Source organism: Trichechus manatus, unplaced genomic scaffold, assembly GCF_000243295.1.
Source record: "Trichechus manatus latirostris isolate Lorelei unplaced genomic scaffold, TriManLat1.0 scaffold00138, whole genome shotgun sequence".
Taxonomy (NCBI): domain Eukaryota; kingdom Metazoa; phylum Chordata; class Mammalia; order Sirenia; family Trichechidae; genus Trichechus; species Trichechus manatus.
Window position 1 is genome coordinate 937855 of NW_004444074.1, and position 27272 is coordinate 965126.

At 54.2% G+C, this 27272-nt stretch overlaps 2 protein-coding genes across 5 annotated transcripts in view; both read left to right on the forward strand.

Moving 5' to 3' along the window:
* MYO18A (myosin XVIIIA) overlaps positions 1-26391 on the forward strand; it is a 103569-nt gene extending 77178 nt beyond the window's left edge. For 2 of the 4 annotated variants that reach the window (XM_023739622.1, XM_023739624.1), the window contains 20 exons: positions 697-825; positions 1544-1687; positions 2107-2196; positions 2339-2458; positions 2696-2804; positions 3191-3318; positions 3622-3776; positions 5559-5682; positions 5771-5971; positions 6559-6669; positions 7222-7326; positions 7654-7800; positions 8179-8292; positions 9639-9755; positions 9941-10024; positions 10476-10613; positions 13212-13397; positions 13782-13921; positions 17877-17999; positions 24966-25110. In XM_023739622.1, the coding sequence (XP_023595390.1) occupies positions 697-825; positions 1544-1687; positions 2107-2196; positions 2339-2458; positions 2696-2804; positions 3191-3318; positions 3622-3776; positions 5559-5682; positions 5771-5971; positions 6559-6669; positions 7222-7326; positions 7654-7800; positions 8179-8292; positions 9639-9755; positions 9941-10024; positions 10476-10613; positions 13212-13397; positions 13782-13921; positions 17877-17999; positions 24966-25110 (2610 nt within the window). Of the gene's footprint in view, positions 1-696; positions 826-1543; positions 1688-2106; positions 2197-2338; positions 2459-2695; positions 2805-3190; positions 3319-3621; positions 3777-5558; positions 5683-5770; positions 5972-6558; positions 6670-7221; positions 7327-7653; positions 7801-8178; positions 8293-9638; positions 9756-9940; positions 10025-10475; positions 10614-13211; positions 13398-13781; positions 13922-17876; positions 18000-24965 lie in introns of all 4 variants that reach the window. The other 2 variants (XM_004385352.2, XM_023739623.1) reach the window with 2 other exon arrangements.
* Positions 25666-26047, forward strand: LOC111822184 (TGFB1-induced anti-apoptotic factor 1). The gene is given in 5 exon segments (XM_023739626.1): positions 25666-25788; positions 25790-25819; positions 25821-25886; positions 25888-26013; positions 26015-26047. Coding segments are annotated over 5 exon segments (363 nt in total). The 5' UTR covers positions 25666-25680.
* Positions 26392-27272: the final 881 nt, after the last annotated feature.

Consider the following 27272-nt stretch of genomic DNA (forward strand, 5'->3'; position numbering starts at 1 on the left):
CCTTGACTAAGCCAACCCCCGCCCACCCCACTGGCTTCATCATTGGAAGATGAAACCTGGGTGTGGGGTGTTGGCACATGAAAGAGGAGACCTGAAATGAAACCGAGTGGAGTGCCGAGGCTTAGGAGAAGAGGCAGGAGCTTCCCACTTCCCGCACCTCTCCCTTCTCCCCCTTCCTCTCTCAGCACACTGCCAGACACACACACACACACACACACACACACGCACACACGCACACGCACACACGCACGCACGCACGCACGCATACGCACACTGCTTCACACACACACACACACACACACACACACGCACACATATCCATTGCACCTGGACCCGGCTGTGGGTGTGGGGCATTGGCCATGCTGTGGGCAGTCCTGGGGGTAGAAGCCACCGTAGACGTTCTGAAGGATGTTCTCTCCGTTTGACCAGTGACTGTTCTATTTTCTTCCTTGCCCCGGGTATCTTCCCTTTGGCTTCGCTCTCCTTTCATCTCTCTTTGAAGTGAGATTTCCCACCTTACTCCTCCCCTTCCAAAACCTCCCAGCCCCTGGCCTGGCCCTTCTCCCTAAGGCTTCCCAGGGCCTCTTCTGACTCCTCCCCTCCTCTCTTGGGCAGCTGGATTTCCACCTCTCCCCCTGTCCTCCACTGGGCTGCCCCTGCCCTGGCTCCCACCTCACCTGGCCTGCTTCTCCACAGGTGTTCTTCCGGGCTGGCACCTTGGCGAGACTAGAAGAGCAGCGGGATGAACAAACCAGCAGGAACCTGACCCTGTTTCAGGCAGCCTGCAGGGGCTACCTCTCCCGCCAACACTTCAAGAAGAGAAAGGTGCTGCTCTAGCAATACCCAGCTCCCATTCCCCAGCCTAGATGGGCGTAGCTGAGTTCCTGGCATGGGGTGGAGCGCTCGAGGGAATGTGCAGGGTCAGGAGGCTAGTCTTGGGGCTGAATTATCGTCTGGAGGACAAGGGGCAGGAACCTCCCAGGGGCAGCATGCTGTGGGCCAGGGTGGGGAATGGCAGCGCCCTTGGTGCCAGCGAGTGTGCTGGTGTCCCGGGGGTGGGGCCATGTGACCTGGTCAGAGGGCTGTGTAGGGGAGTGTGGTGGGGAAGCAGGGCCCAGGCAAAGGTGGGCTCTGGATCATAGGCTGCTCCATGAAGATTAAGAAGCTGTGTCAGCGCCTCTTTTTCTTATTAGCAAGTCCATAAAACAGCCAGCACTGCCGCCTCTTGTGTTTCAGCAAGATTAGGTTTTATAGCACATCTAGGCCAGGGTGCTGGAAATAATCAGGCAGCAAATAAAGCAGATGAAATTATTCCGAATGATGGTGGAGCAGTTAGTGCCCAGTACAGTGCTCCCAGAGCAAGGCTCTCTGCCGCCCACTCTCTGAGGGATGGCGGGGCAAGGGGTGGTGTGGGAAGGGTTTGACTTGGGGTCAGTGGCCATGCTGGTCGTGGGGAGGACCCTTGGCTGGGCTTAGCCAGGGAAAGCAGCCCTGGGCCCAGAGAGATTGAGAGCCTTGCCGCATGCCACCCACCCCACTGCAGATCCAGGACCTGGCCATTCGCTGTGTGCAGAAGAACATCAAGAAGAACAAAGGGGTGAAGGACTGGCCCTGGTGGAAGCTCTTTACCACTGTGAGGCCCCTCATTGAGGTTCAGCTGTCAGAGGAGCAGATCCGGAACAAAGACGTACGAGACAGCCTGGGAAGGGGACGTCACTGGGAGGGAAGGGACCATCGTTCATCCACATGTGAGGGAGACTTGCTGGCTTGTCTTGGGCTCCCAGGTGCTCCTTTGTTGAGTCCAGAGAGCTGGTCTCCTGGAACTGTGCCCATCAAATCGAAGGCGTCCCTCTGAGGTGCTGCCTGAGCCCCTGGGTAGCCTCTTAGGATAAAATCTCAGGCATCCTCGGCATGTGGGGAACTAGCTAGGGATAGGAGACCCTGGGGAGGCAGTGGGCTCTTCTGCTGGGGGCATGCCTCCTGCTTGTGGCCTGGCCCGAGCTTTACCCTGAGAGTACAGATCTGGGGTCCACAGCTGTGGGGACAAGTGTGCCCCAGCCCCTTGCAGTGCCTCTGGCTCACTTTACCCTCCTTGCTCTGCCCTAGGAGGAGATCCAGCAGCTGCGGAGCAAGCTTGAGAAGGTGGAGAAGGAGCGGAATGAGCTGCGACTCAACAGTGACCGGTTGGAGACCCGGGTGAGTGACTCCTGGCACTAGACAGCCTGGCCTGCCCCTGCCAGGTGGCTGGATGGACCCACTGAGGCCCCCCCACACCAGTGTTTTGGCTGAGGTAAGACAGGCTCTTCAACTGGTGGTGGATTCCCTCCCCCACCCCCAGATCTCAGAGCTGACATCGGAGCTGACGGATGAACGTAACACGGGAGAGTCCGCCTCCCAGCTGCTGGACGCAGAGACAGCGGAGAGGCTCCGAGCTGAGAAGGAGATGAAGGAGCTGCAGGTGAGGGCAGGGCTAGGGTGAGGACAGCCATGCTAGTGAGCTGCCACACCCTAGTGGCCGTCTGCCTCCCCCTAAAGACAGGTGGCATCTTTGCCACTAACTAGCCCAGCATCCCTGTCTGCCCTGGGTAAGCATGTGACCAGGATCTGTGCGGTTCAGGGGACCGGTAGTGCTGAGTGAGGGTGGAATGGCACACCAAGTGCTCCACCATTGACCTCATAACCCTCTCTTCTGCAGACCCAGTACGATGCACTGAAGAAGCAAATGGAGGTGATGGAAATGGAGGTGATAGAGGCCCGTCTCATCCGGGCAGCTGAGATCAACGGGGAAGTGGATGATGATGCAGGTGGGCCTGAGGTGGGAGAAGTGCCTGATGACTGTTCCCTTTCTCCAGGCCTGTCTCCCCTGTGTAGGGCTGCTGTAAAGCTAAAGTGAAATAAAGAGATGAGGAAGTAGAGAGATCAGTAAATGCAGGGGGTTCTCATGTCATGATAATGACATTTTCTGAGGGCCATAGTCCTGGAATTCCCTGGGGAGAGGGCAGTCTTCTCCCGACCATTGGCTCCTCCTACCTTAGGAGAAGTTATCAGTCCAGAGACCTTTCTGAGTCCCTCTGGCTGAAGAAGGGCCTCTCCCACGACTGCCCATCTCTGCCCTATCCTTCTTCCCCTCTGTCCCTTCTCAGGGCCTCTCAGCACCTCAGCCCTCACTCATCTGCCCTTAACCCCACAGGTGGCGAGTGGCGCCTGAAGTATGAGCGAGCTATGAGGGAGGTGGACTTCACTAAGAAGCGGCTCCAGCAGGAGTTTGAGGACAAGCTGGAGGTGGAGCAGCAGAACAAGAGGCAGCTGGAGAGGCGGGTGAGTCCAAAGGAAGGAGTTGAGCCCTGTGGCTGGGAGCAGCTGGGAGGGGCTAGGCCATGTGCTAGCTCAGTGAGTGGTGGAGGTAGGCAGGCCCTCAGAGGAAGAGGGCAAGATTGGTGTGTTAGCCTCTCAGTGGACAACCAGGAGTGAACTGTTGTGAGAGCTTCTAGGTTTCCTGGATGACTCTGGTTTCATCCCTCATCCCTGGATCTGTGCCCTCACTCACCCACCTCATCTTCTCCACCGATACTTCCGGGCCTCTCAGTAGCTGCTGTCCCTACTCCCCATCCTGGCCCCTAGCTCGGGGACCTACAAGCAGACAGTGATGAGAGCCAGCGGGCTCTGCAGCAGCTCAAGAAGAAGTGCCAGCGGCTGACAGCTGAGCTGCAGGACACCAAGCTGCACCTGGAGGGCCAGCAGGTCCGCAACCATGAGCTGGAGAAGAAACAGAGGAGGTAGGTGGGCCCCTGCCCAGGGCTCAGAGGGCCTCAGCACCTCCTAGAGCAGCCACAGACCGGGCTCCCTGCCCCTCTCCAAGGGCCTTGCCCACATGGCCGCTCGCCCTGGAATGTGATTGGGGCTCACTGCTGATCTGTAGGGAGGACTCAGCTGTGTCACCACTGAAGGCCTTCTCAGCCCTCGGTGCTCAGCTGGGCTCCCATCTCCACTCCTATTCCTGTGGAAGCCCTAGTGTGTGCCTGCCTCCCCTGTCCCGGGCCCAATAAGGATGGGGATCAGCCATGCCCCATGCAGGAGCCCCTCCACCACATCCCTGCCCCTTGCCCCCACCCCACTCCCCATCTCTCACTTTCCTCAGCTACAAACACACTCTCCTGACTAATGTTGTTAAACTACCATGCCACTTCCATCTCATCATGATAATGACACAGAGGAGGGGCAGCCCTCACAGGGGAAATCCAATCTAAATTAATTTCCCTGACTGGGGATGGGAATGGGGCACCTTTATTAGCAGCACTGAGGAACCCACATACCCTGGGAACAGCGGGGTGCCCCCAGGGGTGGGAGCAGAGCCCATTTCCCCTCGGCAGGGGAAGGGGTTCTCGGCAGAGGCACCAGTTGCCTTTGTGAAGGGGCAGCCCCACCCCACAACCCTCAGAGTGGGGATGGCAGAGTGGAGTCCTTCCAGTGACCCTGAGCTACCCTTGGCCTCCTGCACCCATAGCATCCTCCCAGCTGAGCCTCTCCTTCAGGAGAGTGAGGGGGAATAGGAGGGTCTTATACTCCCCCCTCCCGTGCCCTCAGCCAGCACCAAGACTATCCACTCCCCTAGTTCTTATCTTTACCCCACCCTACTCTTTTACTCAAAGGCTGGCACCCTTAATGGGACCCCCCTCCTGAGCGCCCCATGATGGTGCCAGCACGGCCTAGTTATTGTGTTGCCACACTCCCTGCTGGGGAACTTATTAAGTTTCAGCTGCCCGGCGTTTTCTTACTTTTTTTTTTTTTTTTCGATGTGGGGCAGGGAGTAGGGGAAATGTTCAATTTTCGACAGGAACCTGATTAGCTATTCAGGGAAGGTGTTAAGAGGAATTTCAGCAATTTGCTCCTTATTTGGAGTCACTGGGCGGGAAATGGAAGGCTGGGACATACAGGAGTGAAGAAAGAGGCCCCCAACTGTGTGCCTATTGAAGCTTACCACCAGCTGGGCGCAGTGGGAATGCCAGCTCTGAGCCCAGTGTGGGGTGTCCTGGTGGTGACGCAGATGCTGCGTGGGTAGGTGGGCCTGGCCAAACGCTGCCTAGAAGTGGTACAGGAGCAACTGCACTTGAAGTTGCCAAACTGAACTGCGGCAAGTGGGTTAGATGGGGCAGAGCCACCCATTTCTACTCATTTCGATGCCCACTCTGCCCTTACCCTGGTCCCTCATTCTTTGTTGAAATGGGAAATGTAGAGACTTGACTACTTAGGAGAGAGTCTACCTGCCTCTTCCCAGGAAGCAGTTCGTGGGTCCCTCTTAGGCCCACTTGGTGAAAGGGCTCCTTGGACCCACTCAGTGAAATGACCTGTTGCTCAGCATGGTCTTGGTGGCCTCACCTGTAACCCCAGAATGTCACCCTCACCTCACTACTGGCCCCAAGTTAGAGCTGCACGAGTTCCCTCCTTGGCTTGCGTCCTGTCCATGTCTCTGGCGCTGCTTCCTGGCAGTGTCTGGGGGGCTGGGGACCCCAGACTCCTCTGTTATCTGATGGAGCCACCATGGCTTTGCTCCCTCACAGGTTTGATAGTGAGCTCTCACAGGCGCATGATGAGGCCCAGCGGGAGAAGCTGCAGCGGGAGAAGCTGCAGCGAGAGAAGGACATGCTGCTCGCGGAGGCATTCAGCCTGAAGCAACAAATGGAGGTGGGTGGGGCTGCCCACCCTTTGTGCCCAGTCTCCCTCACAGGCTAGGGTCAGCCCCAGGCCAGCCTCATCTTCTCTTTTGCTCCAGGAAAAAGACATGGACATTGCGGGGTTCACCCAGAAGGTTGTTTCACTGGAGGCTGAACTCCAGGACATTTCTTCTCAAGAGTCCAAGGATGAAGCCTCTCTGGCCAAGGTCAAGAAACAGCTCCGGGATCTGGAGGCCAAGGTCAAAGATCAGGAAGAGGAGCTGGACGAGCAGGCGGGGACCATCCAGATGCTGGAGCAGGTGCTGGAGGGCTTGGCCAAGGGAGGGATGAGGAGTATCCAGAGGCACCACCATCCCACTGCTAACCCAGGGTGTGGGCCAGAAGAGGGCAAGATCCTACATTCACTTGTTTATTCGTTCATTTGTTCACTTACTTGAAAAATGTTGACTGGAATACCTGATCTGTGCCAAACACAGTGTGAAGACAATTAAGTTTCCATGAGCTTTGAACAGTAATGAATTGTTTGAGCTCCAGTAGTGAGGGGCTCTGGATGCATAGCAGCCTCCTCCCCTCTTCTAGGCCTTTGGGACATAAGCCTACCCAGTTCAGAGAGCTAGAGCCTGGAAGCCAAATGGAAAAGCTGCAGGGTTGTCCCCACCCCCACCCCCAGTAGCCTTTCTCTGGGCCCATGCCAGACATCTAGTAAGGGTATTCGGCTTCTGGGGAGGAGCCAGCTGCCACAGGAACAAGGTGGGAGCAATGAGTGCTGGCTGGCAGAGATGTTCGCTGCTCCTGAGCCTGGGGAGAGCTGCCCATCAGGTACAGTGGGCAGGGGGCTGGCCGCTGCTGGGAAAGGAACCCAATCCTTCCTCCCAACCCCTTCCAGGCCAAGCTACGTCTAGAGATGGAGATGGAACGGATGAGGCAGACCCATTCCAAGGAGATGGAGAGTCGGGATGAGGAGGTGGAGGAGGCCCGGCAGTCATGTCAGAAGAAGGTAAGGCACCTGCGCACTTACCTGTCCGGTATAAATACCTGTTTTCCCATCACTATTTTAAAGTTAGGGGTTTTCTGTTTTCTACTTTAGCCTCATGGTCTTCCATTACCATTCTGGACCAGGAATCTCCTCTCGGGATCCTGGCATTGGCTGAAATATGTTTCCTCAGAATCTGTAGAGAAGCATAGGTCCTTGAGGCACTAATTCTCCCTGCTTTCTCTGCCAAGCAGCAGCCCGTCTCATGCCCACCTGTGTCTCTGGTGTTTGCCTGTGGTCAGCTAGCCTGGCAGAACAGCGCCCTGTCCCACTGTGGAGCAAGGTCTCCTACTGTGGCTTGTGTGGCTGCTGTGTGTGGCCTGCCATCCCTCCTCTCCCTGCTAGCCTCCTTTGAAACCCTGGGAACTTCACATTCAGGCTCTGAACCCTCTGCGGTCATCCATGCTCAGCTCCGTCCCACTGCTTTCCCTGGGTGGGTGGACCCAGAAGGGAAGGGGACTGCCTGGTGCTGAATGCTAAAAGGACTAATGGGTTTCTGTCCTCATGGTACTCCAGTTAAAACAGATGGAAGTGCAGCTGGAGGAGGAATATGAGGACAAGCAGAAGGTGCTGCGAGACAAGCGGGAGCTGGAGAGCAAGCTCACTGCACTCAGCGATCAGGTGAGCAGGGCCCCCTTTTTCTGGCTGGGGCCTGCCAAAAGCCTGCCCCATCTGGCCTTAGGGATGGGAATCTTAGGGACAGAAAGCTGGGGGCCGGGGGCTGGGTTCTGTGGGGAGCATTGCCATCACTTGTGGAATGGAGGCCAGGACCATACACTGGCACTCTCAAGCTTTTCTTATTGGCTGGAACGTGATCCAGGCCCTTCCACTGTCATTGCTCATTAAAGTACTCTGAGCGAATGAGGGCAGTGGTGAGGAGCAGGCTTGGGGAGGACAGAAGGAGCCCTGTGGCAGAGCCCAGACCTCCAACTTCTAGTGTCCACTCAGGTGAACCAGCGGGACTTTGAGTCAGAGAAGCGGCTCCGGAAAGACCTGAAGCGCACTAAGGCCCTGCTGGCAGATGCCCAGATCATGCTGGACCACCTGAAGAACAATGCACCCAGCAAGAGGGAGATCGCCCAGCTGAAGAACCAGGTGTCTTTGGAGAGAGGAAGTCGCTGGCCCCAGGGGCAATGGAGCTTGTTTTTTCAGTTCTCTCTCTTCCCCTCTTGCCCCTTTTAGTGGTTCTTGAGTCCTTGGAAGGAAGGTGTCAGGAAAGGGGGAAAAAGCCACTTGTAGGCCCTGGGGGAGGGTCACCTAGTCCAGTGTGGGTGGGCCTGGCACCCACCATCCTGTCACAGGGGAGATGCACGTGCATACAGCACACGTGCCCCAGCCCTGGGGTCTGAGTGAGCAGAGGAGCAGAAGGAGAGCGCCTGGGCTCCCCCTCCCCTGCAAGCACCCCCGTACAACCCTCCTGCCCCAGGGAATGGCTGACATCTCTCTCTGGGGTTGGGGTGGCTCTCTGTCCAGCTGGAGGAGTCAGAGTTCACCTGTGCAGCAGCCGTAAAAGCACGGAAAGCAATGGAGGTGGAGATCGAAGACCTGCACCTGCAGATTGGTGACATCACCAAAGCCAAGACAGCGGTGAGGGTTCAGGGTGTGCAGGGCAGGGCTCTGGGGGCTGCAGGAGACAGAACTGGGACAGTGGTGACGAGGACACTCCCCACCAGCCTCCGTTACACCAGGGCTTTCTGCACGGAGAGCAGACCACCCCTCCCCTGGCCCTCTCTGCTCAGAGGGGCAGGCCGGGAAGAGGGAGCCAACAAGGGCCCATCTCCCTGTTTAACCACCTGCCTATGGGAGCTTGGCTGCAGGCCCCAACACTGTAAATAAAGGCAGCTAATGTGGCTGAGGGATGTAAACAGGTGCCTAGAGATTAGCAGAAGCACCGATAAGAGGATGGGATGGCTCCACTTCCCTCCCCTTCCCCTGCCTAGCCCACTGACAAGCCCAGGCGGCAGCTAATTAGAGCTGTTATTTAATACCTCCCTTTTAATTCCCTACCTCTCTCTCGGCCCATCCATTGGCAGAGAAGTCATTACTGGGATGCGGCCCCCAGTACCTCTTTGGGCAGGGAATGGGGCAGGGGAGGCTGGGGTTGGCTGTTGGTTCCATGTCCCTCCACCTTGTCATCCAGCTGCTGAGAGATGCCAATCTCACGGGCTTCATTTCTCCCCGTGACGTTTGTGCTCCTCAGCAGTTTTCAGGTAAGTAATTCAAATTCCTTAATTGCGTTAAAAAAGGCTGTTATAAAATTACCATTTTATTTAAATCTGAGTTAATAAATTTCTTGGCGGAGGCCTCCGCAGCTCCCCACAGGCCGGTAACAAGATGGATGGGGCAGAGAAGGAGCCAACGCAGTCATTTTGGTTTGGAATTACAGGCTAGTAGATTCATTCATTTCCTGAAGCTGCTGTTGGCTGTCTTGTCTCCTCCCCTCCCCACCCGAGTGGACTGGCTGTGAGGGCTGCATGGCCAGGGAGCGAGCTGTCCCAGGCGAAAGGAGAACCCAAGCCAGAAGAGCTTCACAGATTTGAGAGGTCCTTTCTTAGGGCCTGAAGGGGGCAGAGTGCATGGAGGTTAGGGCCTAAGCTGATAGTGCCAAGATGGTGGATCATTTGTTCTGGGCAGACCTTTTCTGCCTTCTCACTAGCCTCCAGAGAGCTGCCAGGAAGCAGCTATCATTTAGCCCAGAAGCCCAGGGTCTGCCTGTGCTGCAGAGACAGCCCTTCCCCTTGTCTCCTGGGCCCAGAGCAGGGCAGGCAGCTCCCTCAGCATCACTGGTTCTGGAACCTGCTCCAGGGAGTGGGCCCGGCCCCATCATCACCCTCTACACAGATGGGTGAGCCTTTCTGCAGGTGACATGGGGGAAAGTTTGGATTTGCCACCTGAGGTCTGATGCCCTCTGGGCTGTCTTTGCCTCCGCCCAGCTGGAGGAGCAGCTGAGCCGCCTTCAACGTGAGAAGAATGAGATCCAGAACCGCCTGGAAGAGGATCAGGAGGACATGAATGAGCTGATGAAGAAGCACAAAGCAGCCGTAGCTCAGGTACCCTACCGAGACAGGCACCAGCATACCCTGCCCAGACACTGGCCTTCTGGCCCTCCTCATGGGTCCCTAGGGCAGCTCCCTCTTTTGGAAGGTTGCAGTATGGGTACCCGTGTGCCCTGGGACTCAGTGTGGGGGTGGAATGGGCTGGGTTTGGTATTTACAGGGAATCATTCTTTTCCTAGGCCTCCCGGGACCTGGCTCAGATGAATGATCTCCAAGCTCAGCTGGAAGAAGCCAACAAGGAGAAGCAAGAGCTACAGGAGAAGGTGGGGACCAGGGTCTTCCTTGCTAGAGAAAGGGTACTGTGGTCACCATGTATGTGGAGACCTTAATTAGGGATGAACCCCTCAAGCTCATAGGATAAAATGTGTTTTTCTCAGCCATCAGCAATCCAGAGAGCAGCGTAAACTAGTGGAAAGAGCTAGGCTTGGAGCCATATCACCATAGCAGACATTTTGGCTTCAGCTGCCTCATTTCTTATTTCTATTCCCTCTCTGGTCCTTAGCTTTCTTCTTTCTCTCCAAAGGGCGAGATCTGTGCCAAGCACTGGGGCAGGTGGAGGATGCCTCTGGCTCAGGGCCCCATCCTTCCACCCTCTCCTGTGCATCCCTCCCTGCCTCAGCCTTCTGGTCACCATGGTGATACTGCCTTCCCCAGGCTCTGCCCTCTCCCTTTCTGGACTCAGTTCTTTCTTCTCTTCCTGCCCTCCACCCCCAGCTACAAGCCCTCCAGAGCCAGGTGGAGTTCCTGGAGCAGTCCATGGTGGATAAGTCTCTGGTGAGCAGGCAAGAAGCTAAGATCCGGGAGCTGGAGACACGCCTGGAGTTTGAAAGGACCCAAGTAAAGCGGTTGGAGGTGGGTGTGCCCTTCTCCTAGTCCGCAGTGAGTGGGATAGATGCGCCCCAACAGCTGGAGCCACACACACTCCACAGGGCTGGGCAGGCCCCTGGCTGATCCTCAGAGGCCCTTTGACCAGGCTGGGAGGAGCCAATTGGTGGATCTGCGGCTGCAAGCTGCCAGGCCAGCTGACAGGGCAGGTGCCTTCTCTCCCGCCCTGCCTGGCCTGCTCTCTGGGCACCATGGAGCCTGCCTGATTTACATGCTGTTTCCGTGCTTGCTTTCTGCCAAGGGACCAGAGCAGCTAAGCTTTTTGTCTTCATATTTTCCTCCACCACCGGCTCCCCCCCCAACCCCACCGCCATCCCCTTCACTCGCTCTCTGGCAGGGTCATAAATATGCAGCGGATGGCGCCACTTCTGTGAGGGTTGAAGTCTGTTCTCTCATCTCAGTGCGCTCTCTTTCTCTCCCCTTCCCTGTTTCATTCCCTTCTATCCTCAATTCTTCCATCCTTCCCGTCTCTGCTTTTTCTTCTTCTCCTTTCATTTTTCTCTACTATTGCCCTTTTCTTTCTTTGCCCTTTGTTTTTCTCCCTCTCCCCAATCTTATTCCTCCTTCTTACTCTCTTCCCATGTCTTCCTTGCTCCCCACCTCACATATTTTTCATTCTCTTTCCTTGATCCATTCTCCTTTTTTTGTTCACATCTTTTCTCCTCTGCCTTTATATCTCTCCTTCCTCCTGACGGTAACTTCCATCCTCCAAATTCAATCCTATCTGTTCCAGTCTCCCAAAGCCAGTATGCTGCTCCAGGCCCTGCCGTCTCTATCACAGCAGGCAGGAAGAGAGAAGGTTCCAGGGTGGCACAAATTGTTGACACTCATCTACTAACCTAAAGGTTGGCGGTTTGAACCCACTCAGCGGGGCCATGCAAGAAAGGCCTAGTGAAGATTACAGCCAAGAAAACCCTATGCCTTATGGAATAGTTCTACTCTGTAACACATGGGGTTACCATAAGAGAAGCAGGCAGAATTATCCCTCTGGATTTATACCCCTTATTTCTAAGTTCTCCTTCTCAAGCTTATAGACATTTGTCTAAGCACTATCAGCTCTGCCTGAAAACTGTGTTCGTGGGTGTGGTTGCCTAGGAGCACCCCTGCCACTTCCCCCCATCAACCCTTCATCCCACAGAGCAAGCACTAGGGTGGGAAGGGAAACAGGTGACTGTGAGGCTGGCAGAGAGCATCCAGAGGGCAGTGACAGATAACCTTGATGTAGGAAGATAATATGGCTCAACTTCCCAAGACAGGATCACAGTCCTCAGGAGACCTAGAAAGAGTTAGAGGACACTTAACAGTAGTTACAGTTAATTAAGCACTTACTGTTTACCAGGCACTGTAACAGATATTTTACATTCGTTGGTTCATTTTCTGCCCACCACAACCCCACGATGGTTGGTGATCTTTTGATCCCAGGTCTATATACACGAAAGGTTAAGTAGGTTGCCTAAAGTCACAAAGCTGTCAAAGGGCATAAGACAACACTGGTCTGGTGGGTGCCAGGCAGACCTGCTGGACTTGCCTTCTTTTTTCTTGGGCCCAGTCTCCTCCCTCAGCTCCACCCCTCAGCTTCCCTTCTGCTCAGAAAGGCAGTATTGTGGTTTAGAATTCTAGAACATTAAACCCAAACAGACCTTAAAGATCATGTCGCCTAAGTCTGTTATTTGAGAGACTTAGAGGCTGGGGGCAGAGAGATGGGTACCTCACAACTGGTCAGTGGTAGAGCCCAGCTTAGAACCAGAAGCAGGCTCCCTCCCCTCATACCCAACCCCTCTCTCCTGGTCATTTCTTCTTGCTCAGCATCCTACTGTCTGGCAGGGAGAACATGTTCAGTTTTCTGGGGGAAGAAAGATTCATTAGGCTTAGAGGAATGGCTTTCTGCGTGGAATCTGATGACAGTTGAGTCTCCTTCTCAGTAAAGCCATTTATCTGTAGACACAGGATCTAGCTTTTGGGGCATCTGGGTTCAGAGTCTCTGAAGGAAGCCTTGCTGATTACTATCTAGGCCCCTACACACTGCGTCAGTACCAACAGACCGGGCTCTATCCAGAATTCTTCCCTCATTCTCGGCAGTAATAATGATGACACCAAAACCAAACCAAACCCACTGCCATTGAGTGGATTCCAACTCAGGGTGACCCCGTGTGTTACAGAGTAGAACTGAACTCCATAGGGTTTTTCTTGGCTGTAATCTTTATGGAAGCAGATCTCCAGGCCTTTCTTTCATAGCACCACTGGTTGGGTTCGAACCACAAATCTTTCAATTAATAGTCAAATGCAGACCACTTGCGCCACCCTGCGGCCTCTGTAATGATGATAGTACCTTCCATTTTCCAAAGTGCTTTCACATACATTACCTTATTCAGTTCTCAAAGGACTGCTGGGAGATAGGTATTATTCTCCCCACTTTACAGAAAAACAAAGGAAGGCTCGGAGGGCTTTGGTTGCTTGTCCACATAGCCAGTGAGTAGTGGAGCCAAAGCTTGAACCCAGGCTTCCTGACTCCTGAACTCTGATGGACCTACTTGCTGGGTCTTTCTTCCCCGCCTACCTGTGCAGAGCCTAGCGAGCCGGCTCAAGGAAAACATGGAGAAGTTGACTGAGGAGCGGGATCAGCGTATTGCAGCTGAGAACCGGGAGAAGGAGCAGAACAAGAGGCTCCAGCGGCAGCTCCGGGATACCAAGGAAGAGATGGGCGAGCTTGCCAGGAAGGAGGCGGAGGCGAGCCGCAAGAAGCATGAACTGGTAACGCCCCCCTCCCACCGCCTTGGGGCCCCAACTGGCAGCCCTCTGAGTGGCTGCTGAGTGCAGACCTCACCCCCTGGGCTGGTGGGGGACAGGCAGCAAAGAAACCTTGGTTTAGAGAATTGGAAGGGGCAGGAGTGTGTCAAGAGGACAGCCCAGGAAGTCTATAGGGCAGGCCAGAGAGCCAGGGTAATACCTGGGTCTCCATCGGTGAGGCCAGGCCCCAACATCCCAGTTACACCAGAGCAAAAACGACTCTGGTGGCTTGTAGCAGCAGACATGTAGTGCCTTCATGGGCTGGGAGACATGAAGCTGACTTCTTCTGGGGCAGCTGGAGGAGAAACTAGCCCTCCTACAAACTGGACTGCCCACTTTTCCTCCTAGGAGATGGATCTGGGAAGTCTGGAGGCTGCTAACCAGAGCCTGCAGGCTGATCTAAAGCTGGCCTTCAAGCGTATTGGGGACCTGCAGGCAGCCATCGAGGACGAGATGGAGAGTGATGAGAATGAGGACCTCATCAACAGGTGAGGGAATGGGCCTCTATGGCAGCTGCAGAGCCCTCTTGAGTGCCTGTGGAGCCAGGCCACCAGGTATAACAGCTGCAACCTGTGTCTCCCTGTCACCAAGACACAAACCCACCCCCACTCCTTGCTGCCAGACCCCAGCATGGACCCCATTCTGCTGCGGTTAAGGATAGGATGGTGCTACCCAGGTGACAGCCCTCCCCTCCCTCCTCCCCGTCCTCCTGTACCCAGCCTGGCTCTCCAGCCCTTTGCTTATTCAAGGTGAGTTATTCCGCCGTTTAGCTGCATTTCAGATGGCGCCTGCCCCACTCTGGGGAGACAAGAGATTTAAGGGCTGTAGTGCCTTGTTACCCCGCCAGAGATTTTCTTCATAAAACCCACCCAGGGAATGGTTTAGTAGAAAGAGAGAGATTTATAGTCCTAGGCTGAGGAGGAAATCAAGAGGCTTGCAGATCGGCAGTTCAGGGACAGGGTCCAGCCCTGGAGAAGCTGCCGCTGATCTGCCCTCCTCCCGCATCAGGGCCAGGGCCCCATCCTCAGGCAGGATCCCAGCAGTCCAGGGAACCCTCTCCTTTGGGCAGGGAAAGGTGGCTGGGGGCAGCCTGGGCTGCCATCTGAGGACAGCACTCTTACTCATCGCTGATGTCAGCCAGCCAGAGCTGTTTCTCGGTGCTCCTAGCTGAGGGTCCATTTTGGTTTGCCTGTTGAATTGTCTTCCTCTGGCCCACCATTTTCTTTCTGTTTCTAGTTTGCAGGACATGGTGACAAAGTATCAGAAAAGAAAGAATAAACTGTGAGGACTGGAGCGCATGCGCTCTCTGCCTCTCCTCCGGGTGTCTAACCGCCCCTAACATTGGGCTCCCACCCAGGGCATCGCTGCATGCTGCACGTGAACACACAGCCCCGCACCCTCCCCCAGCTAGTCTCTAATGCTAACACTGCTCACAGATTCTCTGTACAAGGGGAGGCGGGGAATGGCTGAGCCCTGGCGTCAGAGGTAGAGGGCAGGCAATGAGGGGTGCCCCCTGGAAGGCTCAGGCTGACCCTAACGCCCTTAGTGGGCAGGATAGGGGGGCTCCGTCGGAAAGGAAAGCTCAGCCTCATTCGGTGGTACCAAGAGCCTTGCCTTCCTGAGTCCCAGCCCACTCCACCCTCAGAAACCAAGTGTAGCCACCTCTCTGGCCTATTTTTCTGGGGAAGGTTCTGTTTGGGCTGGATTTGCCCACATCCTTGGGTTCCTTAGGGACCTGAGCTGCCTGAGAGGAGCATGTATGTTCATTGTTAAGGTCTACCACCTTCCTTTGGCAGACAAGGATAGAAGGTGAGGGGCATCTAATAGTTACTTGTTTGGAGAAAGCATTCAGGCAGCTAATCACGGGCTGCTCTGCCGTGGCAGAGGAAGGGAACGCAGCCAGATATGTTTACTTTCCTCCCTGCGGGCACCTTGGGCAGAGCGAGGCCCTGAATGCTTGTGTTGGTGCTGTCTCTCTGGTGGCAGGAAACTTGGCAAATCCACCCCTCACTTCTTTTTCTTTCTGGGTGGGAGCGGGATAGTGGACGCAGATGCACGGGCCCCGGGGCAGATAGGGCAATGCTCTGTCAAGTTCAACAGGGTTGTTTTTGGCGGCGGCTTTTTCAGCGTGGCATTGGGTTTCCTCCCCAACTCTCTTGCCGGGCAGGCCTCCTCCCCTGGCCAGGATGGGCTGGCGGCCACGCAAAGGACTCTGTGAGAGCTAATGATAAATGTAATAGGGTGTAACAGTGATAGAGGGCCGCTGGAGCCCAGTTGTCACACACAATTAATATCCCCCGCCGTTCTGTCTCCGTTTGTTTGTTCCCCCGCGATTCGGCTCCCAGTTAACTAACAGCACGTGAGCCTGGACATAAATTGTATTTGACGTGAGGTTTAATTTCTACCATTTAAAAATTTCAACTGCCCCCTGAGCCTCCCTGCCCCTGGAGTTTGTTTACGGGCCTGATTATTTAAGGAAAAGAACCCAAACATCGCCTAGATGCTTGAAACTAAAGGGAAGGTGAGAGCAGGCAGGTCAGCTTCTCAACCCATCTGCTGCTCTGCTGGGAACGTAAGGAGGAGAATTCGTATTCTGGGCCCACGACTGTCTGTCTCCCGTGTGTTCCAAGCCTGCCATCCTTGGGCGGTAGGAGCTTCGAGGGCTGATAAAATGCACATTTAAGATCGTATTCTAAACCATTGCCAGACACACACACTGCACACACCACACACACACCAGCATGCACTCACGCAGGCGCACGGAGCATGCAGCTCCAACCGGGTTCCTGCTGATGGCAGAGAGGTACTGTGGCTCCTTCCGCAGCAGTGCTGGGCCCCAGCTCCAAGTTATTGAGCGAGCATGCTAAAGCAGGCAGAAAAATGTTTCGATTTACTTAGAGATACAGTTGTTATTGCCATAACTTTAATGAAAGCAGTAAACAGCGCAGTATTAAGGGAGATTTATACAGAAACGCTTTTAACATGTAGACATAGACGTAGATTTTGCGATGCATACAGCTCCTCCTTTCTAAAGGCAATCAATATGGTTATGAACGGCAGTGATAAATTACAGGCTCTGAAGCTAGAGAGGGAGGTTTTTTGCACGGGTGTATAAATCAGGTGGTATTGGCATTCCATGAGGCCCATGCACCACAGTAAATCTGCCAGGCTCGGACAGGCACAGGGCTTGCATTAGCGGTTTCGGGGCTGTCTGCTAAACTCCTGTTTACCGGGGGCATCAGCCAGCCTCATCTTTGTTATAATTCTGTATTTGACGGAAACCCATAAAATATGCCTCTTTATTCCCCTCCCCACGAGTCGGGTTCTCTCACAGTCCCCAGAACAGAGTATGGTGGTTTCCTGTGAGCGTGAATGTACGTGTGCAGGCGTGCGCCTCCGTGGCTGTTTATTCAAGAACATAATTCAGGAACAGGGCCGCTCCTGTTGACACAGATGAAAGGAAATTTATATCAAGGAGAAACCCTAGCATATCTCTAGCAGGGGAGTGTGGTGAGCAGACATTTTGCAAAATTCTAGACACATTCTCACTCAGAAGCTGTCTCAGAGCCCCAGCTGCTTAGTAAGGGGGTCACCATGACTCCTTTGGGCTTTCCTGAAAGTGCAGAGGGCTCAGGCCCGCTTGGCCAGAAGAAGCACTGTGGTGCAAGGGCTGGAGACTGCCTGAGCGAGGGGAGGGAAACTTACAGAGACAGAACCCTTGTTCTGGACTTTCTGGGTCTCCTGGGGTGATTTGAATCCTGAAGCTGTTGCCAGTTCCTCAGGAAATGCAGATGCCACGAGAGCTCTCCTTTTCCTTTCCCTGATTCTTAATGGCCAGGGAAGCCACACAGTAGGTCTGGGATGTGGCCTAGTGCACAGCATTGTGTTACTGTCAGCTAAGGAGACCTCTAGGTTCAAACTATCTTGAAGTCACATATGAGGCAGCCCCATGGCCAGTGGCCCAGCTCTGGCAATAGCGGCATGGAAAACGGCAGGAGCTGTAGCCGCGTTTTGTGCGAGTGGACAGATAAGAAATAACAGGGTAGGCCTCAGGGAGTAGCTAAAGGGCCAGGACTTCTCTTTTTAACCAAGAGCCATTTAGTTGTAATTGACGAATGGATGGTCTTCCTGTCATTCTCTTTGAATGGTTGACTGAGCAGCTGCCTGTCACGGATAACCGGGATGGGAGGTGCCCCCATGCTCCCCAGGGTCTTCTTGGTGGCCATCACACAGTATGGCCGGCTGAGTGGGGACAGGATCCATGTGAATGATGTGTTCCATCTAACCTCTCTTGTTTTCCTTCCTGACTCACCTATGCGCATGCCCCCTGCACCTCACCCCTGCCGAAGACAAACCCTGCTCCCACTCCAGCTCTCCCTCCTGGGCAGCAGGTGACCACCTCTTGTCTGGCCTTGCCTACCTTTCTGTTCTTCATCTCTACAGTGAGGGGGACTCAGATGTGGACTCAGAGCTGGAGGACAGGGTCGATGGGGTCAAGTCGTGGTTGTCAAAAAACAAGGGACCTTCCAAGGCAGCTTCTGATGATGGCAGCTTGAAGAGTTCCAGGTAAGCATGTGGCCTTGAGCTGGGAGGGAAAGTCATCTTGTGCCACCAGGGATGGATGAGCAGTGCCTTGATCCCAAAGGGGGCAGGCTACACAACCCTCACACCTGTCGTCTGTGTGAGGGGCCCCAGCATGCTCCTGGCACGTGGAATGAGCTCAGGAGGAGGTTCAGTTTCTTCTTAGGGCCTACATCTCCCTATTGTTCCAGGTAGTATTTTCCTATTGGCCTCAGGGCTTTGGTTTGATACAAGTTTAACTTCATCCCCACTTACTCATTTAAGAAATATTTATTGAACCATGTGATAGTTTGGGTCCTTGGAATCAAGACTGAGATGGGGCACAGGAGCACTCTGGACCCCACAACTCTGCACAGTGCCAGCTCTGGACCCCACAACTCTGCACAGTGCCAGCTCTGGACCCCACAACTCTGCATAGGGCCAGCTCTGGACCTCTGAGGGTATAATGGGAATAGCAGCAGAAAAGGCACTGGTTGGTTCCCTGATTCCCTGTCACAGCTACAGACACATTTCTGTCTTTCTCAGCCCGTTCTCTCCTTCCTCTAATCTTTTCACACACGTCTCCATGCTGCATGCTAACGCTCATCCACTGGGAGAACTTGTTCCCTTATTTTCCAGCCCAGTCAGTCTTCTGATCACACAAAGACAGCTACCCCTGGAATCCAGGGCTCCTCCTCCCCATCCCTTACCTACTTAGCCAGCCCTCTGCTCCGCTCCCTCCTCCCCCCGATGACCACTTCCCTGCTACCCCCTGACCCCATACACACACATTTCCTTCCCAACTCACAGTACCGTCTGCTCCTCCAGGGCACACCCTTCCCTACCCCTTCCCAGAGACAGCAGGTGGGCTGGGTAGAAGAAGTAATTTCCTGCTGGCTCCCCAACTCCCCTGAGGAACCCCTTCCCCAAGTCCAGCCGTTGACCACCAGCACCCAGTGGCCCCCTCTAATTGGTTTAATTTATTCGGCCAAACAACATTTTGTTATTGCACATAATGCCACCTTCCCCACCCCACTGTCGTTCACCACGGCGTGGCACAAGGCTCCAGGTAGTTGACAATGAAATAAATTGAACTAAACGTTTTAGAAGGGGAAAAGTGATGAAATAGAACAATAGTCTAATTTACATGACATTCTCCATGAAGCTATTTTCACTGCCTGCAAATTATTTTGCTTCATTTCCTCTGAAGCTCTCACCACCACTTTGCCAGGGCTGCTGGCGTTTTCTCCTCCTTCCCCTCCCTCCTCCTGTGTCTTTATTCTCTAGATTTAATTCTTGTTCCTCTCTCTCTCTCTCTCTCTCTATCTGTACCCTTTAATCCACTACTGGTTCTCTCCTCCCCGGCCTCACATTCCTCCTTCAGAACGGCCCTCAACACCCTCTCTAAGGAGGGCAAGGGGGTGGAGGAGAGGCCAGCCTCTGTGCTGAGCTCCCTGAGCTATCGGAAACGGCTCACCTTAAAGGACTCCATCGGGGGCGCTGGGGATGAGGATTCACTCTTCACCACCCTGAGTGAGCGGGCAGCCTCCCCTGAGAGGCCCCCCAGGAAGGCCCGCACAGGCCCCAGGGAGGAGCCCAGCCAGGGCAGGAAGTCCGAGGAACTAGATGAGCGGAGCTCCATCTTCTCAGAGGTCGGGAGCCGCACTGGCCGGGGGCTAGAGAAGCGATGGGCCTCAGACTTTGACCGGGCCTCGGCCGTCTCTGCACCCGTCAGTCGGGCCTCCTCAGCCACAAGGGGTGGCTCTGTTGAGGATGGGACCTGCTCCTCCCTGAGCTTCTCGTTGTCAGGCTCACCCAGTTCCCACCGAAGCACCTCCCGCCTCAACAGTTTGTCAAGGGCCCTCAGCCCTCCCCTAAGCCGGGCCTCCGGCCTAGGCAGGGAGAGCCCTGATTCCCGCCTATCCCTGGGCCGGAGCTGCCTGGATGAGTGGGATAATGGAGCCAGTGTGGCCTTAAGCGAGGCTCAGTCACGGTACAGCCACCCATCGCTGGCCCGCAGCTTATCAGTGCCACCCCAGCCACGCCTCTCGGCCTCTCCCTCTCCCTTGGATGAGCCTCTGGGCTCCAGCGTTCGCCCCGTCAGCCGTCACTCTTACCTGGACCCAGACCTGGAGGCTGCCATCAATGAGGTCTTGAGCTACAAACCCGTCCCATTCCAGCGGAGCAGCCTGGAGCCCGACTCTGAGGATGATGACCGGAAGAGCATCCGAAGTGCCCATAGTGCCCAACTGGACCCCCCAGAGAGAGCCACCAGCATCCGCCGCTCCGCCTCTGCTGCCGATGTCTCTTGGTCCCACAGTGGCCGGAAGAGCCGGAGTAAGAGAAGGAGCAGCAGCAGCAGCAGCTCCAGCTCCAGCTCAGAAGATTCCTCAGAGCACAGGCGGCGGCGAAAGAAGGGGCGGTCTCGAAAGAGCAAGAGGAAGTCCAAATCAAGAAGAAAAAGAACAGAGACCGAGTCTGAATCCTCATCGTCATCATCCAGTGGCTCTACCGTCTCAGGCCACAGCCGCTCCAGCGTGAAGAAGGGCCCCACTGCCGAAAGTGAGGAGGCTGGGGAGGCACGCAGGCGCTCACGGAAGGAGGAGAAGAAGCGCAAGAAAGAGGTGGACAGCCTGATGATGCGGTACCTGTACCGGCCAGAGAGCGACTAGCGCAGTAGGTGACACCAGCTTGGAGTGCAGCATGGTGTGTGCCACCCGTGTGAACTAACATGCTCCCCCACCCTGCCCACCACCACCTCAGGCCCCACCCGGCACTCCTTTTTGCCAGGCATGACCTTGGAGAGCCTCCTGGCTACCTTGGAGAGGAGGGGCCAGCTAAGCTGTTAGTCATTCTGAGCCCAATCAGCTAAACTCGTTGGTGATGTTAATCATAGCACCCACCTATCAAGGCCTTCCCCTGTGCCAGGTACCGTCCTAGATCCTTGCCACACTTTATTCATTTAATCTTCACAATCTCCTAACAAAGGTCTGATTAGCCCTATTTTATAGGCGAGGAAGCTGAGAGTCAGAGAGGTTAAGTCACTTGCCAAGATCGCACAGCTGGGGTATGATGTTGCCAGGATCTGAGTGGGGTCTGTTCAACTCCAACACTCTTGCCTTTAACTGCTCCCCTGTACGGCACAATGCAGAGCACGTGACTGACATGTTCACTGTGTGTGCCAGATAACACCCATACTGCAAGCTTCTGTCCATGACCCCAACAGGCTGGACCCCAGAAAGGGCTCTAGCTGACACCCCAGGTGTGGGCTGGTATGTCCATGGCCATGAGCCATTATGGGGCCTTTTGCTCAGCCCTCCCCACCGCTGCACAGCCACCTTCCTCCCTGGCGTGGATCTCAAGCCTCAGAGTACAAAGCTCACAGGACTGCAGCCCACACAGCACCACACCCTCCAGCAGCCCTTGGAGGTGCTTGACTCCCTCCCCAGCCCTCCCATCTGAAGCCCACCCATGGGCATCACCTTGTTTCTGCGCATCTTGTAAAGTTTTAATGAATAGAAATTAGCAGCTGCTGAGTGACAGCCCCCTCCTAGCTCTCCTGCCTCCCCCAGCTCTTCTCCCTGTGGGGAGGGAGGCCTAACAGTTAGGCCCTTTGTGCCCACGCCCCCACAACGGAAGAAAGGCAAAGTTGCACTCCTTGGAATTCCATTGTTGCCAGTCTCCCTGGTGGGTGGTGACATTTTGGATCACCCTGGTTATGTGAAACTGTTTTTGGCAGGGTACCCTCCCAGGGCAGGCTTCCTGTTTCCCAGGAGGTGTGACCCCAGAGTGCAGCCCCCGGGGCACAGGCCTTTGTTTCCTGTGCGTGAACTAACACACACCTGTCGCATGCGGAAGAAATATGCTGACTTTGGCTGGATTACACCAAAAGGGACTAGTTATATTTTATGGAATGGAGCAAGAAGAAGCGAATGTTACCTGTAGCTATTTAGAGATGGATGGGATTAAGGGCATGGAATGGTGTGGGGAGTTTGCATGGAACTTGAACCCAGACCAGGCTTATGGCCAACCCAGATTCCCCAGGCCCTGGAGCTTCTCTGACACCAAGCCCTTGGTCTTAACACTGCTCTGTCACTTCCCCCATGTGGCAGATGGTTGCAGGGTGCTTTGGGAAGAGCAGGAAGCAGCTCAGTTGTACTAGAGAGCCATTGTCATCTCCACAGGGAGAAAAGACAGGAGTTATAGTATTGTATCTACCCTCTCAGCCTTCCCCTTAGCATTCCTGCCAGGCAGGTCTCCTCCAAGGCAGAAAGGCAGCTGATGGACGGTGGAGGGAGGTTTGGAAAGCAGAGAGGACCAGGCCCTTCTGAGTACTGTGCCCCTTGAAGAGGGAGATGTCAGCCTAGCCAGGCCATTCCACGCTGACTGGCGGGTGTCAGACTCCAGTGCCCTCAGCCCACTGTCACCCTTGACCACAACCAGCAAGAACAAAAATACATAAAGCCTGTTTCTTCCAGCAGCCACTGGCACAGTTCCTCTTGTTCACCAGGAAAATTGGAGTAGTCCTGAAACCCTACACACCACCACCTCCGAGGACTGGATTCACTGCTATTAGAGTGGGCACCAAGCCAGTCCCCAGCTGGCCAATGTGGAGCCAGAGAAAAGGGACCAGGGAGGGAGGACCTAGCTGGCACTCAATACTCACTGGCTTTGGGTGGATAAACTGCCAAGGGTGGGGGCAGGGGGCAGAGTGGTTGCTTAACTTCCTATCTAGTGATGGGGACCAGAGAGAATTCGAGAATTCAGAAGGCAAACGCAGTATCCATAGCAAAGGCAAGGGGAGGGGTGCTGCCACCCCAGGCTCTCCCAGCAGGAATTAGCTTATGTACCAAATTGTTTGTGACAGCACTGAGCAGGAGACACTGGCTTGGGAGGAAAGCTTTTTAAACAATTTGGTTAAAATGTTCAAATCGCCAGCCCTGACTCTTGCATTGGGAAGGGTAGGTAGCTGTCGGCACTCTGGCAGCCTTGGGCAGTAGAAGCCACTAAGGAGACTGGTTACAGACCATCTGAGGTAGAAGCCAGGGGGATCTGGTGGCTTCACAGAGCAGGGAAGGGAGAAGCATGGAGTTTACCGCCTCCCTAGCTGCCTCTGCCACTGTTCCTGGAGTCTCAATGGAACAGGGTTGAAACCTAGCTATCATTTATCCAGGTGTCTGCCTGACAGGCACAGGAATGTGGAGGTGGGGCCCCAGCCCCCACTTAGAAGCAAGAGGACAGAAAGGAGCACAGGGCCTCGAGGAAGCTGGTTCACACAGGGCTGGCCCTGCCCCTCAGTGCCCTGCCACTCTCTTGCTCAGGCAGCCGCCTCATTTGCATCTGGATCCTAGCCCTGGCATCTGCCTCCTGCCCCCCCACCCCACCACCGCCTACAAAATAACCCCACTGTCTTTTCACAAAGCCATTTGTTCCTCTGCCTAACAGCAGAACTTTAGCACTGGGTGCCCAGAAATTCTATCTAAAAAATGAAAACAAAGCCAGGCCCCCAGTTATTTTGAATTCTACCAACCCCAAAGCTAAAATAACCTCAATTTTTTCTATGTGGCACAGTCCTCATTGAGCTTTATAATTTTGTCCCTGAGACACCCCAGAGTCCTTAAGGGCCTGTGGCCCATCAAAGTAAGACTCATTTATGTTCAGTCTAGTTTGTATTAAATGTGTTTTGTGCTGTTCTGATTCCTTTAAAAATGGTAATTCATTCATGAGAAATATGATAACTATTAACCAGACTGCCCCATTCCTGAGCCACTTTGCATAATTGAACATGTATTCTATCAGGCTCTTCCTTCCCCACAGGAAGCGAGAGAGAGAGTTCTATCTTTACACAACCCCTGGGCACTCACCCAGGCCAATGGGGAGAATTCAGGTGTGCTCTTGTTTTCTCCTTCGGTCACCTGATCTAGAGGCAAGGTGGAGTAGCCAAAAGGCTTTGTTTAAGGTCTGAGTCCCAGGTTTAAATTTACTTACTGTCTGTGTGACCTGGGGCAAGGTACCTCCCAGGGTTGCTGTAAAGAATAGAGAACTTAGATAGAGTGCCTAGGACAAGGCCTCACACACGGTCATTTCGCCAATGACCACACCTTTGTTCTGGTATCTCTCACTGATCCACTTGAAAAAGCTAAGAATGTGACTCTGTCTTGCAAAACCCCGTTTCCTCCTCTTCTGGCTTGGGGATAGAGGAACTCTCGAAAGGGCTGGTAAACAAAAGACTTTCCTGGGATTCTTAAACTGGAATAGCAAGTCCTAGGCAGCAAGAGTCACGGAATTCCTACTTACCAAGCGGAAGCTCTCTAGGATCTGGAAGCAGGGCTGTGTTCCTGGGAGCACTGGGTAGGGCTGCAGCTCCGGGGACCCAGCTTAAGTGCAGGCATCGGTAAGAGTGGAGCCAGACTGGGCTGTATCTTCCCCATTAGTGTTGCAATAATACAAAAAAAAAAAACCCGTTGCTGTCGAGTTGATTCCAGCTCATAGCGACCCTATGGGACAGGGTAGAACTGCCCCATAATGTTTCCAAGGCTGTAATCTTTAGGAAAGCAGATTGTCACATCTTTCTCCCGTGGAGCAGCTGGTGGGTTCAAACCACTGACCTTTCAGTTAGCAGCCGAGTGCTTAACCACTACACCACCACAGCTCCTTGTTGAAATAATAGCGCATTTGAATTGGCTGAGGCGGAAGGGGCAGGAGACGATGGATCAAGGCTTTGGGAAAGAAGGGAAAGACAAGGTGAATGGAGCTGGAAGATAAGGTGTCACCCTTGTTTGATGCCATGATCCCACTCCATTGAGGGGACAACACTTCTCATCTTGTCAGGGGGTGGGGGGCAGTTATCTGGAGGCTTCTAGAGACAGTGGCTTGATGAAGACTCGGGGGTTGGGTTTGGTACCAAGAAAGGCTTTGATGCTGAGGGCTAGGGGGTCATTCCTCCATGACCTTATTCCTCTCTCCCTGCAGCCCCACCAGCTACTGGAAGCCCCTTGCCCCTGACCGGTCAGATGATGAGCACGACCCTCTCAACAGCACCTCCAGACCCCAATACTCCCACAACTATTTGAGCGACAGTGACACAGAGGCCAGGCTGACGGAGACCAATGCATAGCCCAGGGGAGTGGTCCACAGCCCCTCCCACCCCACGGCCTACTGCTGCCAGCGTGCCTCTCCCAGGAAATGAAGGGGTGCAGGTTTCCCTGACCTGACTGCTGATCTGCATGGGAAACACCCAGCCCTCTTCTGTCAGGGGAACTTTCCAGGTTCTGGATGTCTGATTTCTCCACGTGGATGAGGTGGGAGAAAGAGGAGTTTCTGAAAAGAGAACTTTATGCTCCTCCCTGCCTCCAAAATGCCACACTCTCGGCTTCTACCTTGGGCCACCCTGGGCAATGGCAGGTGGCTTGGCACTGCATGGAGCCAGCAAGTTGACCCCCATCTCAGCTCCCTGCTCAGGGATGGCGCACAGATTGCCTACTGGGACATTCTAGGTTGCTGGGTCCATGGGGAGGAGTTGGGGGAGGCACAGCAATTCTTTCCCCTGGTTTTGGAGTGATGGCTTTCTCTTCTCAGTGCCTGCTGTCTTTTTACTTTTTAATTTAAATACCCAACCTCTCATCACAGCTGCATCCCTGAGAGTGAGAGGGGGCTGGGTGGCAGCTGGGCCCCCCCACCTCTGGGAATGACTAGGCGAATCTCATTTCCATCTCTACTGTTCAGAGGACAGTCCTTTCTCTGTGCAGCTCAAGATACTGGTGAGCAGAGCTGGGTCCAGGTTCTTAACAGTCAGCGTGGGGAGGGGCTCTCAGGTGCTTCTGGGTTTGGGATGAGTGAGCCTACATAGACAGAGGTGCATATATACCATCTGGAACTCCCAGCCCCGCCCCACCCCTCTTTGTCTCATCAGTGTATTAAGTGCAATGACCTATTTAAGAAAAACCCATTCCACTGATGCCAATTTGGGGCTTGTCCAAGCACTGCTTCCCTCCCGCTCTGTCCGAGCTACCTGGACCATTAAGCTCAACTTGAGAGGGAAGGCTTTGGGTTGAGGGCTTGTGATCAGAAAAACTGAAGATGGAAGGTTTGGTCAGTGCTGGTGTGTATTAGACATAAGTCCTCCCTCTGTCATTTATCTTCCAGTCTCCCTCTCATCCATGCGCACACACACACACACTTACCCTATACATGAAAACATGCAGTCTGAAGGTCCCAGCTCCCACCCTAAAAGGTTATCCCACCAACACCACCAGACTTGGGGGCCTAAGGGAAGTGCCTGGTGCTGCTCCCATCTGCTGTCCCCCCTTCTCTCCTGCAATTGGTTTGTACTCACTGGGCTGTGCTCTCTCTTCCCTGTTTACCTGATGTATGAAAATAAATGTCCTTTTCCTCCTGGTTGTGCTGCCAGTTTTCCTCCCTGCTCCTTCAGGTTAAGGTAAAGACCAGCGTGGTCATGGCAGGGGGCAAGGGAGCAGGCAGGATTCTGATGAGGACTGCAGGGATTGCCCATTCCCATGTCAGACCAGTGCCACTCAGAGAGCCTCAGCCATGAGGGCAGGTCATTTGGGAGCTATGGCAGAGGTGGTGGGATGAGCAAATTGCTTGAGGAAGACACAAAACCCACCTTTCTTTTAAGAGCCTGTGGAATGTAATTTGAGTTGGCAGAGCTATCCAGGCCTTATCCTCCCCTGGCATCCACGCTGGACTTAACCCAGATAGATGTGGGAATGTTGAGATCCCTCTGATTGTTAAAGCTCACCAACTATAGAGTTCTGTCTTCTCTAACTTTTTGTTTATGGATTCAAGCCCTTCTCATTAGAAAGTTTTTTTTTTTCTTTTTTAAGTTTAATAATTTAGTCATTCTAAAGGTGACTTTTTGATCAAAACTTTGCAGAATTATCTCTGGCCTACAGCCCCTTGGACACAAGGCATCTTGAACAAGCTGGGAGTGCTGTCTACCGTGCCCTCCTCTGTCTCTGCCTGCATGCCTCAGTCCGTGCTTTGTCCCCTTACTGGCAGCTAAGAGACAGCTCATGCAGAAGAGCAAGAAGATCCACTCCTCCTCCTCTACCTTCTGTAATGTAGCCAGTTCTAACCCCTGCATGCATAAAGTGTTCACTTTGCAGCTGGTAGATCAGGCTCCCCTGGTATGGGCAAGTAGGCGGGAAAGGGCATCACACAGCTCTAGTGCCAAGGCTGTGGAGATGTCGGTTACCCAGAAAGATTCAAGAAGAGGAAGGAGAAAAATTACCCCCAGAATGAAGTGGGTGGGAGAGA